The 15,492-nt window shown below is 43.1% G+C and overlaps 2 protein-coding genes across 3 annotated transcripts in view; both read right to left on the bottom strand.

The window, feature by feature from the left end:
- Positions 1-2,389: 2,389 nt before the first annotated feature.
- Positions 2,390-7,854, bottom strand: ddx5 (DEAD (Asp-Glu-Ala-Asp) box helicase 5). Of its 2 annotated transcripts, none has more exons than XM_070847198.1 (13): positions 7,711-7,854; positions 6,838-7,003; positions 6,615-6,711; positions 6,383-6,516; positions 6,200-6,265; positions 5,926-6,067; positions 5,673-5,833; positions 5,414-5,586; positions 5,201-5,311; positions 5,031-5,092; positions 4,883-4,942; positions 3,319-3,540; positions 2,390-3,122 (listed from the first exon to the last, which is right to left on the bottom strand). In XM_070847198.1, the coding sequence occupies exons 1-13, from the start codon at positions 7,761-7,763 to the stop codon at positions 2,716-2,718; spliced, it is 1,854 nt and encodes a 617-aa protein (XP_070703299.1). In that variant the 5' UTR covers positions 7,764-7,854; the 3' UTR covers positions 2,390-2,715. The 2 variants fall into 2 exon arrangements, with proteins under 2 accessions (XP_070703299.1, XP_070703300.1); XM_070847199.1 differs by having other exon boundaries at positions 2,961-3,122; positions 3,306-3,540.
- Positions 7,855-9,582: 1,728 nt separating this feature from the next.
- The window catches only part of smurf2 (SMAD specific E3 ubiquitin protein ligase 2), a 52,402-nt gene continuing 46,492 nt past the window's right edge, over positions 9,583-15,492 (bottom strand). The window contains exons 14-19 of the mRNA XM_070847424.1: positions 15,338-15,452; positions 14,737-14,915; positions 14,012-14,270; positions 13,687-13,888; positions 12,364-12,439; positions 9,583-12,122 (exon numbers count right to left, since the gene is read on the bottom strand). Of these exons, the coding sequence (XP_070703525.1) occupies positions 12,023-12,122; positions 12,364-12,439; positions 13,687-13,888; positions 14,012-14,270; positions 14,737-14,915; positions 15,338-15,452 (931 nt within the window). The 3' untranslated portion in view covers positions 9,583-12,022. The remainder of the gene's footprint in view (positions 12,123-12,363; positions 12,440-13,686; positions 13,889-14,011; positions 14,271-14,736; positions 14,916-15,337; positions 15,453-15,492) is intronic.

Below are 15,492 nucleotides of genomic sequence, written 5' to 3'. Positions count from 1 at the left end.
ATGGAGCATATTCATTTCAAAACACGCCCTGTCAAATCACCTTTTGGAGTCAAGGTCTAATGTGAGAGATTGCAAATGTCGCCTTCTGCCATACTTTAAAAAAAACGCTGATAACAGAGATAGTATTCAAAACCACAGTGCGTGTAAGGGACTTCATGTGAGCGTGTACGTTTGTGTCAGCACAAGACACAAATATGCACCGCGCACAATAAAGAGGGTGGTGGGTAGTTGGAGGCACAATTACACCCTTTCACGCCTCAGCGGGAAGAACTCCGCTCAGCATGCTGCTCCGTCTCATGCTTGCGGTGGGTGTGTCAGACACACACCCAGGGCAGTTACTCCTCAAACCAACACCTACATACCTGCAGGGTGACAGGGAGGGATTAAGGAGGAGGAACAGAAAGGTAAAAAAGGAACCAAGATCACACAGAGAGGAGTGAGTGATGGGACAGGAGAGGGGCGGGGGGGTTATGATTGAGGAGGAAACACATGGCACAGAGCAGTAGTATCATCCTTGACCTTTGATCCCGGCAGTACCGAAAGTGGCTATAACAATGTATCAAACAGCAACTGAAAGCATGTGGCAGGGTGAAGTAGGTTGCTTGTAGTGGGCCTCATGTATAAATAAGGTGTAGAGGGGTTGGACACAATAACACAAACACCTGTGCAACTTAATGCAACACCTCTCCCTAACTGATAAATCAAAAATGACTATAGTCGAAACTTTATAAGCTTTACAAATATGATTAATGATCTTTTGCAAAGTTTACAGCATATGGTACAGGTGTTCGTGTTATTTTGTCCACCCTTGTACTTCTATCAAGCACAGCCCACCTGTTTAAGTTCCACATTGTGCAACCCAGCTGAGATAAGCATGTTTGTCCCCCTGCGATCACGCCCACATTTTTTCCCCTGAAAAAAGAGAGTTTCTTCAAGCATAACATGTTTTTGATACTGTAAATGTAATGATCATCTCTATAAACAGTGGTGTCAGCAGCAGGGTTCGGTCCTCATATATCTGGACGAAAAAGCAATTCTCTGACTAATGTATTGAAGAACGCTCAACAGAGTGTTCCACACATACTTCAAGGCCACAATTCTGTAAATATGTAGAAAGCAATTTAAATGAGCCGCGCCCACAGCACTCCTGCTCACCCAGAGCTCTAATCTACGATCACTGTGGGGGGGGGGGTGACCTGTGACCACGTTTCAGTCTTTGATTACAGGTGTGAATTAGGCGGAGCAGCAGTTCTACCGTGACACACGTGGGTCCTCTTAAGCTTCTGTAGCTTCTCTGTAAGCTTCAACATTAGTAAAACACACTTTGTGTTAAATACACTACTGCCAAAGGTCCAGGGGCCCGAGGGGTTACGGGGCCTCAACAACAGAGCCTGTGTGCCAATCTGAGGTGACTTATATACATGTTGTTGGAACGTCTTAAAGCTCAGTCGTAGGGACGTCCTGGTCACTTCTTTTTGGTGGAAATCCTGATAGAATCATGACTCTACATGATACACCAAACCTAGTAAATATGAATGTTTGAAAATAAACCGTTTCCTGTCATTTTGTCTTTTGTGTCCTATGAATTGTAAGCAACTGAGGGTTGAGGACCCCCAAATAGGTAGAGTGATGAGATGAGTAACAAAAAAGGGAAAAAAAAAAACATTTCTACAGGACAAATGTTTCAGTAGAAATAATTTAAACTCACACACACAGTGACTATTAAAAACAATTGAAAGAGGGTTCTGTTGTCCCTTCTTGTGCCCATGCTCAGTCATACAGTCAAATATCAGAGCGAACCCCTGTAACACCTCCTGGGCAGAAGTGTTCACTGTTGGTGTGAGGACCTCCTGAGGATGGAGACTTTCTGGTTTACCTCCAGCAGGTGGAGACATTACTCCACCTGTCAATTTCACCAAACTTGGTGTCTTTTACTCTTTGTGGCACTTTAGAGCTACAGCTGAGGTGTGATTGAAATGGTTTTAATTTTGGCTGAAAAATTTTGAGATGAGTCAATTCAAAGAGCACTAGCATTCCCAAGATATCATCCTTTAAAAGTCATATTTGTCAGCACACGGCAGGCAGGAGTGTGTCAGGGACAAGGAGTTAAACGTCTGTCTGCTTCTACAACACAAAGCACTCAGACTGTATGAGGGAGGCAGAAAGTGAGACAACAGTTTAAAGTCTGAGTTTTCTACACATATAGACACCAAGACTCTACTAGCAGCAGATTTCATTATAATCTACTATACAGGTCAAGTGTCATACTGCTGGTTCAAGAGATCAAACCTTAAACTATAGTGTGCTTGTGTAGTATTGAAGACTGACACCTGCTGGACAGGAGATCAATGTTCACTTTTCTATACAAAAACCAAAATTTTTTTTTTTTTTTTTTTTAATGTTTTATTTGAAAGATCATGCAGTGCACTTCCAGGGTAGGAGCTTAACATCACTTTCAATGATACACATGAAAAAGCAATACATCTGTAATTACCTAGTACAAAAACATAACTAAACATTACTTAGGAATGTAACAAATTAAATAGTATGGGGAAAAACAAGTGCAACACCACTATTGCTGCACTGCAGATCTTAAAAGGCTTAATAGGAGGTTGATGTTTGTAACCCTGTTGTGTAAATACAAAAATTCTGGATTAAGTGTAGAACTTAACAGGACAAAAACCAATAAGTTACTTCTTCAAGTATGTGGTGTGTTTACTGAGAGAACTGAGGAGGCATGGGGTAGGGCACCAGCGGTGGGGGGTGCTGCTGCGGAGCCTGTGCCTGGGGGAAGGGGAATGGGGGATGGCTCACGCCAGTCTGAGCACCACCCTTGGGTGGAGCAAACTGCTGGGCCTGGAAGGTGTTCTGGGCTCCGAAAACTCCTGTTTGGTTAAAGTTGGACTGTCCATTACCATTATAGCTGCCTCCAGTGAAGCCATTGCTGCCGTTACTGCTCCCATAGCTTCCGTTCTGAGAATTTGTGCCAAAAGCTTTATTTGGTCCGTTGTCAAACCCTCTACCATTATCCCTGTCTCTAAAATTGCCGTAATCACGCCTTCCAGAATACCTATCCCGACGGTCATCTCTGTAGTCACCACCTCGACCTCCCCTTGAACGACCTGGAAAAGGAAAACAAACTTAAAATGCATGGCTTAAGTTTTTTTTTTGTAAATCAAAGTAAAGAAATGGTTTGAGACACCAATAAGAGCAGAGTGATAATACCATCCACTTCTCAGAAAAGGCAAAATGATAGCAGCAGAAAAAGAGGGGCTGCAGTTCACAGCACAGTTTCTGTATCTCACCAATTAGATTTACCTCCTCTGTCCTCTGCCATTTGGAGGAGCTTGGGGTTGATTGCCTGGTTGGCCTCGCGGAGCACAGAGATGAGGTCGCTGGCCTGCCTCATGTTGTTTGGAGTGAAGAAGGTATAAGCTGTGCCTGTCTTTTGGCTACGAGCTGTTCTGCCAATGCGGTGGATATAGTCCTCAGAGTTGTTTGGGTAGTCAAAGTTGATGACAAATTTCACGTCTTCAACATCTGTAAGATTGTGGTGCAGTGTGGCATAAAGGAATAGGAGGACAGCACACAAAGATGTGCGCCAGCGCCACCACAACAACCAGATCAAAAACAAAAAAGCCAAGTTAGTACTGTCATGAGGTCGGGGTGGCTGGTACATCCACATTGCTGCAAAAGACTAGCATCAGACAAGACTACGAACCATTTACTCCACGGGGAGACTACGGTGGGAAAAGAGAAACGATGCACACTCCATTGACTTCAAATCCAGTGGGATGAAATAAAAACCCTCCCCTCCTGAACCACTTCCAAACCACCCTCAGAAAGAATGGAGGAGAAGTCTTACCATTTTTAGGAGTATGCATTCACTAGTCCATTCCCATTGCAGCACACGCCCCACATACTGTCAAGTGACTCACAGGTGGCCCTACACAGTAGGGCTGCTATGCACACTACTGCCTCCTAGTGTGCTTGAACTAGCCCTGAACCAAGGTCCCTTTGTCACGCACTCACGAGATGCTTGCTATAAAGCTCACACTGCAGTGTCTCTTGCCAAGAAACTGAAGATCTGAACCAATTTGCAGGATGCCTACAAACATAGCATCCCCACTCTCGGCATGGCTAGATTTTTCCAGACCCAGTGTTCACTTGATTAACGTCTCTCGTTGGCAGGTCTCGACATGACTTTGAAACGCAGGCGAGGGAGGAGTGTAGGCTTGGATTTTGTCCAAGTGTGTCCAACTAGCATGTCCCACTGTCACCAAAAGCGCCAGTAGCCATGTCATTACAGAGGTGAAGGTATGATCGATCTGACAGACTGCTCTTCCGACAGGAGTTTAGGAAACTGCAACAATGACGCCACCCATGCTTTACAACAAGTCTACGCAACAGAAAGCACCTCCCAAATGACTCTAATGACTTGCAATGCAGTGCCCAAACATGCAAGACAATAGAAGACAGTGTAGCTGGGCTTTGAGCTGGGACAGTTACAGAGCCTGGGTGTGTGAAGCAGTCCAAACCATTGCCAGAGAACAGACGAGCATATGGGGGAGGAACTGTGGCCAGCCCTCAACTCGGCCCCCCCTTTTTAGGCAGGCCAGCGCGTTATGCTGCACTTGGGCCTGGTCACCTCTGTTTATCTGCACGACTGGGAGACCCGTGCCTCGCCAGTCAGGACACCTCCAAGAATCCTCCTTCCCCCTCTGGAGACCTGGGCTTGTCATGCCAAGGCCCTGCCACACAGACTGCTCCTTCAGGTCAGGGGAGAAACTCAGAAAGAAGCAGAAGAGTTAAAGAAAGCAAATACACTTTCTTTTTGAAATACATTACAATAAAAACAAAACACATCAAGGAGGATACTGACCTAGACCCCTGGAGGCAACATCTGTAGCAATGAGAATCGGAGCCTTTCCATATTTGAACTCTGGTGGGGGGAAAAAAAGAGAACATTTCCTGTGAGTTGTGAAGTTCTATTTAAACAGTGATGTAAATTACTGGTGATGCCAGCTTACCATTGAGAACCCAGTCTCTTTCCTGTTGGCTTTTATCTCCATGGATTCCCATAGCAGGCCATCTATAAGGAATGAAGGTTTCATGTTAATCCATACGAGCACTTCAGTTAAAAATAAAAAGGCTAAAAACAGAGGCAGTCATGTTGTGAATCAGTAATTTCAACACTTACCCATCCCTTCGCATCCTCCTGGTGAGGTCATCACAGCGCCTCTTTGTCTCTACAAAGATGATAGTCTTATTCTCCTTCTCACTCATGATCTCCTCAAGCAAACGGATGAGTCTGAAAAAGATAAGTCGTTCAGTTAGGAATTAGAATTTTCTAGAGAATTTCACAGACGCTACCTTCAACAGCACTTGTTACTGCCGTGAACACATTACTCACTTGTTCTCCTTCTCGCCATCATTGCAGACATCCACAATCTGCAGGATGTTGTGGTTGGCACTGAGCTGTAGTGCCCCAACATTGATCTGGACATACTCCTTCAGGAAGTCCTCTGCCAGCTGGCGAACTTCTTTGGGCCAAGTGGCACTCCACATCAGAGTCTGACGGTCAGGCTGCAAAAACCACACAACAATTAGTAACACCTTCAAGTAAAATACATCAAATAAGCACGTCTTAAACTTCAGATGCAGAAACTCACTCTGATTTGGTCTACAATTTTCCGAATCTGTGGCTCAAAGCCCATGTCCAGCATTCTGTCAGCCTCATCAAGCACGAGGTAAGTGCACCGGCGGAGGTTAGTCTTTCCTGCCTCAAGGAAGTCAATGAGTCTTCCTGGAGTGGCAATGCAGATCTCCACACCTTAAATTACAGAGTCATTGTGAGAACTTCAATCTGAAGGACAATTTAATGTTTGACAAAAAAAAAAAAAAAAAAAAAAAAAAAGACAATACCTCTTTCCAGGTCACGGATCTGGGGTCCTTTGGGTGCTCCTCCATAGATACAGGTGGACTTGAGGCGAGAAGCTCTGCCATATTCTGCAGCCACCTGTTGCACCTGTTGTGCCAGTTCACGAGTTGGGGCTAACACCAAACACTGTAATGGGGGGGGATTATAGTTTTTCAGTACATGTCAGCTACACATTCACACAATATGGATGAGTTTCACTCAAAGCTAAAATTAATCAAAATTTGAGCTAAAAGCATGTAAATCAATGTAATTACTTACAATGGGGCCATCTCCACGTTCCAGGAAAGGCTGGTGGTTAATATGCACGATTGCAGGCAACAAATACTGCAGAGCGAACAACAAATAGTCACTTCACTGATCTTGATAACAGTATTTATCAGTCACATTCGTGTGGTATTTGTTTGTCAACGAACGCTATGTCAGAGAGAACATGCAACTTACGGAAAGTGTCTTTCCAGAGCCTGTCTGAGCAATGCCGACCATATCCTTGCCACTCAGAGCCAGAGGCCAGCCCTGAGCCTGAATGGGTGTTGGTTCAGTCCAATTTTGTTTGTTGATCACATCCATCACATAGGCTGGAGAGGGAAAAAAAAAAACAAAAAAACACATTAACTGAGATGCACCAGACTTCATTTAAGACACTGTTACAAATTGTTTCACTTGTTAGACTTACATGGGAAGCTGGCCTCATGGAACTTTGCAATGGGATTTGGGCACTCTCTCCCTTTAACTGTAATCGTTTTGGCCCTTCTGTACTGTTCAACTTCTTGCTGCAAGATAAGAATGAAGCCCATTAAGTTCAGTGCACATAATCATTGCATAACTACAACACGTGCTGGAGGGAGCACATTTCTAGCGATGTTACATAACACGTCAAGGCCATGCTGACTACATACCGGGGGCCTGCGGGTAACATCGGGATGCTGCTGATAGAAGTTTTTCTCAAACTTTGGGAGCTCGTCCAGGTTCCACTGCTTCTTCCTCAGCCGATCACCGGGGTTTCCAAACTTCCCTCCACCTCCGCCACGGTTACCCCCAAAGCGAGGAGGCCCACCGCCATAGCTGAAAATAAAATTAACAGTTAAGTCGCGGCTCCGTCAAGTCATTTACGTTAGCTACTACAGCAGTTTAACAGAGGCCCATCTCAACCGCGTCACTCTGAAATTATATAGCTGCTATATATTTTCCAGCCAGCAGAGGAACAATGGAAAAAACAGCCGGCATTTTGTATCCGCATTCATGCTGCCACATGGCGAAAAGCCGACTAGCTCGCTGTATTAGCAACACTAGTCCGCGCTGGAGCAACACTCAACATGCTAGCCACAGGGTGAACATCGTGTACAATCACTCTTTATCGCGAGAGATGTGTGTTAACAAACGTGGTCTAATGCTATCCAGGAAAAAACACTGTAATCAAAGTCTTTTCTGGCGCCGTGAACCGTGACGCCACGTTAGCTAACGTTGAGCTACAGAGAAGCTAACGAAGAGCCAACTGTGCCGGGGCACGAGGCCAAACTAGGCCTTGAGCCAAAGACAACGGGCTCAGTTCACCGGCCCGGGCCTAGTGTGGATAAATAAAGCCGGCACCCTGCCTGCTTATTAAATTAGTATGCTCTTGATTATATATAAAAATTAAATTAGGTGTTCCGTATTCGGAGAAATCTGTTATTTGTTTAATATGTTCATCTTGGTTTTAAAATCTTGTCAGCCATTTTTACGACTCACACGAGGGCTAAACTGGTCTAAAACACGAGTGAAAAGGTACTTACCCTCTATCTCTGTCCCTGTCTCTGCCGCGGTCTCTGTCGGAATATCCTGGCATGTTGTAAACAAGTTGTATAAATAAAAAAGATAAATATTCTACACTGTGGCTTGACCGCCGTCTAAAAAAATCCCGAGCGGCAGTGGTGCTGAAATGCCGGTAGTGTGAAAATGAGGCCCGGTTTATAAGGCAAGAGGAAGTACCGCTTCCGATGTATTCGTCCGCCATACGTTTATTTTAACTTGCGTTTCAGTCGACTGATAATATAGATACATCACAGGATGGTGAAAATGTGTTCACATTCATTGTAGCTACTGCTGTAAATACTACATCCGGACCCATAAGTTCTCAACCGAATATATTTTACAAGCTTTTGATACATTGTGTTTAATGATTACGGCCGAGTTGGCGGACGGATATGTACGAGACAGAAACTGGTGATCCGGCTTTGCCTGCGCTTCCGATGTGTTACGGTAAGTGACGTCATCAGGACCAACCCAAACAAGAAAGAGTTTTTTTTTTTCTTCTTTTATGATTTTGAATTAAACTCAGTGTGTATGAATCTAACACGTGTCACGAGGCTCATTTTACTTTTGTAAAACGAGCATCATGGACAAGCTAATTATTACAGACTTTTACTGTACACACCGATTATATTGATGGCGTCGCTAGTGGTTGAGGAAGTACATGAATTCATTAGCCCAAGTACTAATATCAGTAAAGCTGTCATAATACTGCGAAGAAGTGCTATTTTTAAGTTAAAACTCTGCATTCAACATGTTACTTAAGTAGGCTATAAGTATATTCAGGAAAATGTACGTAACAGTATCAAAAGCTAAAAAAAAAAAAAAAATCCCCTGTGGCAGACTGCACCTAATGATTATTTTCATAAGGGATTAATCTGCTGATTATTTTCTCCTTTAATCAATTGTTTGATTGACTGCTGGTTCATGCTGTTACAATTACTCTGAGCCCAAAGTTCTTGTCCAGTCAAAAGTAGTAACGTAACTAAAAGGAAAATGAGCAAATCTTCACATTTGTGACGCTGGAACTATGAAACAACAATGACTATCAAAATAGTTGCCAATTCATTTTCTGTCAAGCAACTAATTAACTAATCATTTCTTTGTTGCTTGTATATACAGGTTCATAGTTTTATTTGGCAAACTAGTAACTAAACCTGTTAAATGTAGTAAAAAGTATATTTCCCTTTGAAATGAAGGCATGCAAAGACAAGACTCAAGAGGCACATTAGTACACAAGTACAGTACTTCAGTAAATGTACTTGGTCACATTCCTCCACTGAGTATAGCACAAAGCTGGAAAATAAACAGAGGTCACATCGGAGCTCAAAGGTGGACCAAAAGCCTGAACTTTCAGTGAAAGTGAGCTTTCTTCACTGAGTGAACTTGATCTTCTATCATCTTTCCTGACTGTGTATGAGGACGACTTTCAAGACCTCTCTGTAGTATCATGTGGTTGGTTGCAGCTCCACGAAACAACAAAAATTTGCACTTAACACCCCCCCAACAGCTCATTCATTGTCATTTTACCCCTTTCCCCCCTTCCCCCTCCCCAACACATCTGCCAGACGTTTTAATCCACAGTGGTTATCAGTGAGCACACAGTGGGTGGTCGGGGGACGTGTTCCATTCAGATGTAAAGCACAGGCCTTTGCATCCCGCACTGGACATTTATTTTCAGGCAGCGTGGTACTAACACACCCCCGATAAACTGATCTAATGTAAATAATTGCAGTATCAATGGGCCTCTTTAAGGACACCTCTACTGTAAGTACCCTGACAGTAACACAGATTAAAAAAGCGATTCAAACAGAAAAAGGACAGGACATATCTTTGTACAAGGCCTTACATTGTTAGACAAAGGCAAGTTTAATTAGAACTAATTACACACAAAAATAAAATACTCTTACAAAATGATAGTGTTAACATACATCAAATTGCATCAGTCAGCTATGAGAGATATAGTCCTGCTAGTGGATCATGCTATCTAAAAAAAAAAAAAAAAAAAGAGCGGCATCTCTCAACTGTGACTTGTTTCATAAAAAGTTCAGTTCTTCAATGAGAGGCAGAGACGCTGAGCGATGACGTGTTGTTGGAACAGACAGTAGGGCCATCAGCTTGTGCACTGGACTTAAAGGCGAATGAATATCTGTTACAGAAGTCACCATTAAATACACGTGGCGACCTCACTCTGTTTGTGTGCAATTCCTCTTCTCATTTCAAGAAAATCTTCTTCTACTTAAGTTAAAGATAAATTACAGGTTGTTTGATCCACATATATGAACAATATCTTATTACTGTACAAAGCACCGTCTGAGGACACTTTTCACTTTGCATACACAATTAGTCCACGTAGAAGAATGAAAATGAACAGTTCATTTTAATTTAGCGTATGCAAACGTTAAGAACAGTCCACGGTCATAGAGATTGCTAAACAGGCAGCATATCTTTTGAAAACATTCAAGAATTTCGTATTTAAATCGTAGAAAACAATCCTCTTCCTCTAAATAAAAACATCACTGATAGGACTGCGTAGCAGGTTAAAACAGGTTCATTTCATTCAATTCCCTTTCCACCAAAAGCACATATGGACACATGCAACGATTAATGTCTGTTAATAGTCTGATGTGGGCAAAACTGTATGAATGACGACTTTTAGACCCCTTAACATTCAGGGAAAAGAGACAAATGGTCAGAATTGGCTTCTCGTCAGTCGTCAAATCAAATAACATCGCAAACTATATATGACATCTCCTGAGAATGTGGCTAGGTAGACCTCTTGGTTTCTTGGACAGGCTTCGCGGCCACAAACAGGTATGAGCATGAGTAGTGTGTTGTGCATCAAGCAGTAGTATGTCGATGAGTAAGGTTGCCAATATTAGACAAACGTTAATGCTATTTAGCACCACATAGCTAGAAGGTAGTAGAGGTTTTTCTTTTTTCAACAATGGTGGTGTGGAGGCAGCACAGAGTGGCTTATAATGGACTTTGGACTCTTCTAAACAGAATACCATTAGAAATGAATGGTACGTCTCTTTGCTAGTAATATAGCACAGCTACAAATGATGAACTGTTAAAAGGTAATGGAAGGGAGACATCACACCACCATATGTAGCTCCAAGATGAAATCAGTAGAATTTAAAGGGTCTGCTCAATATTTGCAAAGGTTCATTTATTCAAAAGGATTATGGCACTCGGAGGATGATGCGTTTAAGATTTTTTTTTTTTTTGCCCTTGAAGACACACCTCTCCTTGAACAGTGTGAGAGAGGTGATGTCCAGCAATAAACCACAGCATTCTTAAGTGAAGTTCAGTCAAGCTTAATTCTGTTTCCACAAATTGTCTTCTATAATTTAAACAGTAACACTTAACATTTAAAAGATTTTATTTTTCTGGAACAGCGGAAAGGGGTTTCTGAAATATAACAGCAATAAATTATATATATTATATAGAATTTTATTGTTTCTTTTTCAAAACTTTCCCTGTTATATAAAAATAACACATTTCAAGCTATTCACTCATTTTCAAACAAAACTAGTTGTCGAACATGTGAAATAGGTTTCTGGGAATGCAGCGCTAGTTGTTGGGCAGCGATTCAGGAGCAGAGGTCCCTGCTGCTGTCTTTGGAGAGGGCTGTAAACAGTCAGGCTCTGCCTAATACAGTCTCTAGTGTTGCCTTCTCATCCGCACACATCCCCATTTTCCAGCCTCGGCATTGCTGATAGCCTCAGTGTGATCGCTCTGAGGCACCAAACAGCCAGAGTCATGCACACTCCGCATCCAAATTTAGTGTTTCTGAGTGGTTGTGGTAACCATTAATAACCCTGTACTCTAGCAAACAAACCAGTCTTGTTAATGTCGTTTCAGAGTGGACTGACCTTGTGTTCTGCTTGGTGGATGATGGAGCATTGCTACATGGAAAACAGTCTATTTTTTTAAATGCTAAAATGAACTTAGAAAAAAGATTAGAGCCGGCAAAATTTGCAGGTTCCACGAGTTAGTAAATAGTCTGAGTTATTAGCAGCTGAAGAGATCCTTTTCAATGATAAAAAAAAGATATAAAGGAGGGCTGGAGGGTCTTAAAAAGAAAAAAAACCCACAGTCAGATGACATTTTCTGGTCTTCTCTGCCCACCCTCCCTTAGCTTGGCCACGTGTCCCCAGGAAGTATGGGCGTCTCTGGGTGAAGCAAGCGTAGGTGACCCCCGTCTGAAGTGAACCGATTTGTGGGGGGAGGCTCATCGTGGCCAAACCGCGTTGTCTCTGGTTGTTGCTGAGCTCCGCCTGCGTCGGTGACTCACTCTACAGCAAAGCCGCACGTCTCCTCAATGGCCGTGAGCAACTTGTCGTACAGTTTGTCGTAGTGCTCGTAGGGAGGAATGTCGATCCGATTGAAACTGGGAAAACAGAAGAAGAGAGCAGATTTTAAAATCGGATATCTGAAAACACCAAGGCTGTCCGCATGACGACACTGCTGCATAACTCCAGACCACAGTAAACAGCAAGAGGTTTGATGACACTAATCAATTAGCTACCTTGACCGTAAAGTGAAAACACAAGAGCTTTGTCACGGTTCAACACCACTGTTCCGCTCCATCTCAAAGGCAGGATGTCAAACGATCTGAAAAGGTTACTCACCATGTGTGGGCTTTGGGCAGGTTGTTGGTGCTGGCATCAATCTGGTGGATTGTAAAGAGCCGCGGACCGGCGGCACCTGTACAAACACATTTAGTTTAATTCACACACCTACTCTGCACTGTGAAGGATTCTCTGTGTTCCCTCTTTGAAATGTCCAGGTCATTACAGTTTTGATTATTTCTTCGGTTTCACGTACTCAGACGCAAAATGTGTCTGCAATAGTGTACAATATTCAAAAGATGGTCATTTTTAGAAGTAAAAAGGAACAAAAAAGGATTATCATTGAAGTCTCAAAAGATTCAGTCAGATCTGTGTCCTATCCCACCGTCAAAGAAAACTTCAGGCTGAGTGACCGGAAAGCCCAAACACTTGAATTTGTGAAGTTTTAGAAATCTAAAAGCAATCTAAAATCAGAAGGTTTTCAAAGTCAAATATTTCAGTGCTGTAACTTCAGTAGTATAGAAATATGAAATATTCAGTCGTTAACTCTCACAATTACGTTTGCATTTGGTTATAAAAGTATCACAACCTTTCCTTGTTTCCAAAAAGAAACAAAAATGTGTACAAATGTAAAAGTTGTCATACAATTTGAATTTGTAAGTTGACCTACATCTTTGCTTTCTAACCACAACCAAACATATAATATACATTATAATACATATAATTAACATTAGCGATCGGCGTCTTTACATCGCTCACGGTGAAATTTGTCCACATCATGTTTTCTGTCCTAAAAATCCATTTATGTCTTAATATTCAGATGGTTGTGCGAATGGTCCAACAGTACTAAATGAGTTGACTTTGTACTTTGACTGCAGCCGTGGGTCCAGCTTGGCACTTGACACTGTAAGAACAAGTGTGTGTGTTGTCTTTGGGTGTTCTGGCCCCTGCTGATGTTTTGGCCAAGAAAGGATGACCACATTATATAAAAAGGTATGCAAGGGCGCTGTCTGCCTGTGGATCACGATGTACTACTCATGCCTGGGTGCTCTGTCTCTGGGCAGCACTGTCTGCCAGGACGGACCCACTGAACCACTGCACTGCTGCACGCAGACTCAGGGTTCATCCCAGGCCGGAGAAACCCAGAGACACGGACGCACACAGAGAAGCCAAGAATTGCAAACACACTCTAGATTGTGTTGACGGAGCCTGTGAATGTAGAGCACACTGTGTGCGCACAACAAAGGAACAGTAAGGACTACACTACCACGCCTTTGTGAAGAGTGGATCTGGCACTACATTAGAATTCAGTACTCCTTACAACTTAACATAACAATTCCAATGAAAAAGAGTATTTACAGGACGTAACATAACGCATATGACCTTGGAGGGCCTTGAAGCCTTGCAAAGGGACTCTGGAGGAGCCGGTGACGAACTGCAGCAGCCGGGCTCTGCGCTCCTCGTCGAAGGACTCCACGGCTTTCCAGAACCATTTTACAATGTTGCTGTCTGGAGTGCAGTGTTTGAGCCGCGTGTTGGACTTCCAGTCGTTGATGTCGATTTTACCCAGGCCACATACAATCAGCTGCAGGTCGAGGAAACAAGTAGACCATTTTTAGGGTGAAACAATTTCTGCCTGTTCAACTAAATCTACTTGGAGGTAAATCAAACCACATGACATCTAGATGTGAGCAAACAACTTAAGTACCTCGAGCTCCTTCTCATCGAAAGCCTTTAACAGGTGTTGGGGTATGACCTCATTGAAGCCCTTCTGCAGAGCCAGGAACTGGGCCTCTATTCCTCGCAGAAAACGCCAGTTGACGTAGAGCCGCACATACTCTTTCTTGGTGTCCTGGGTGACGGGGATGCTCTTGCCGTTGGGCTTGAGCTCATGCTGGATGATCTCTCCATAAGCGTTGTGTTCTACGCAGAAGGTGTGGTCCAGCACACCTGTGATGTCATTGTCCCTTAAGAGAGATAAATATTTGAATTACTCGCTTTCGGGCAAATCGCTATTGGTAGAAAAATACAAAGCTTTTTTGATAAAACATTGGGGAGCCCTTTCTTGCCGAAAGTGAAACCAGCAGATGTGAAAACAAGCACGCAGACCTGGTCACACGGTCTGAGAGCACATGCTTTTGGACAACTGATGTAAGGAATATTCCAAAACCCTGGGGGGCGCTGTCATCAAAGTACAGGAGAGAAGTTTACATGTGGGTTTAACAACTCATCAGTTGGTAGATTCTAAAATGACTACTGACTACAGATAACTACTTTGTTTCACTTGTTGGCTTATAGTACACTATAGACAGGAATGCTGAGCATAATGTTGTGTGCAATGTGTTGTAATCTGTGATCCCGGCATCCTCTGTCCCTTTTCACAGAAAAGTCAATATTGTTACTGGCCTGTTTAAAAATGTGTCTTGTACTTACAGGATCCACACGAGGCTGTTGTGCAGGTCAGGGTCAACGGACTCCATGTCATCCAGGGTGATGGGTTTACCCAGCAGCTGTTTGTAGAAGGGCAGAGTAAAGCCTCCATCTATGTAGTGGCCGTGGAACACCGCCATCCCCATGATCCGGCCCACAAAGTGAAAGTATGACAAGTGCTCCTGAGGGCAGACAAAACATCTTCAGTTTCCAGACGGCAGTGAGTTACCAGCAGAACTGAGTCTTTAAAGTGTGTTTGGGAACACAATCCAGTTCATATATAAACCACTCGTCTAGTCGGATACTTTGCATCACAGTGACATATGGTTGAGGCTTTGATCAGGGTTTCTGCAGTTTTTAACCAAACTCAGTGAAATTTGATGCTTTTGTCATGATCATACTGGTCAAAGAATGATGGGAATGCAGTAGAAACAACAAGGCCTCAAATTATTTATTCAGTAAATGGATTTATTGACATTTATATCACATTTTGGTCCCAGCTGTACACAACAATAATTCCTTTAAATATAATTTAATCCACTAACCTGGACCCAGATAAGTGGCAGAAAATGGTTTTAACCCGTTAAGAAAATAATTGACTCACAGGGTTGACAGCAGAGTCGGGGTTTATCTGCAGGGTGTAAATGTCATCACGTGAGTACTGGAACAGGCCGTAGTATGGGTTCAGCATCTCATGTGACAGCAGGTAGAGCCACTCCCTGCAGAAAGTGTCAGGCAGGAGATGGAGGAGGAGAAAGA

Source organism: Pempheris klunzingeri, chromosome 17 (assembly GCF_042242105.1).
Source record: "Pempheris klunzingeri isolate RE-2024b chromosome 17, fPemKlu1.hap1, whole genome shotgun sequence".
Lineage (NCBI taxonomy): Eukaryota > Metazoa > Chordata > Actinopteri > Acropomatiformes > Pempheridae > Pempheris > Pempheris klunzingeri.
The sequence above is the reverse complement of the archived record's forward strand: the minus strand, read 5'-3'. Positions and strand labels throughout refer to the sequence as shown.

Bases quoted from the DNA above. Each gene is read 5' to 3' on its own strand.
- ddx5 (XM_070847198.1), bottom strand. From the start codon at position 7,763: ATGCCAGGATATTCCGACAGAGACCGCGGCAGAGACAGGGACAGAGAT. The intron at 7,004-7,710 runs GTAAGTACCTTT...TTTTATTTTCAG, and splicing joins GACAGGGACAGAGATAGAGG to CTATGGCGGTGGGCCTCCTC. The intron at 4,943-5,030 runs GTAAGCTGGCAT...TCCCCCCACCAG, and splicing joins AAGAGACTGGGTTCTCAATG to AGTTCAAATATGGAAAGGCT.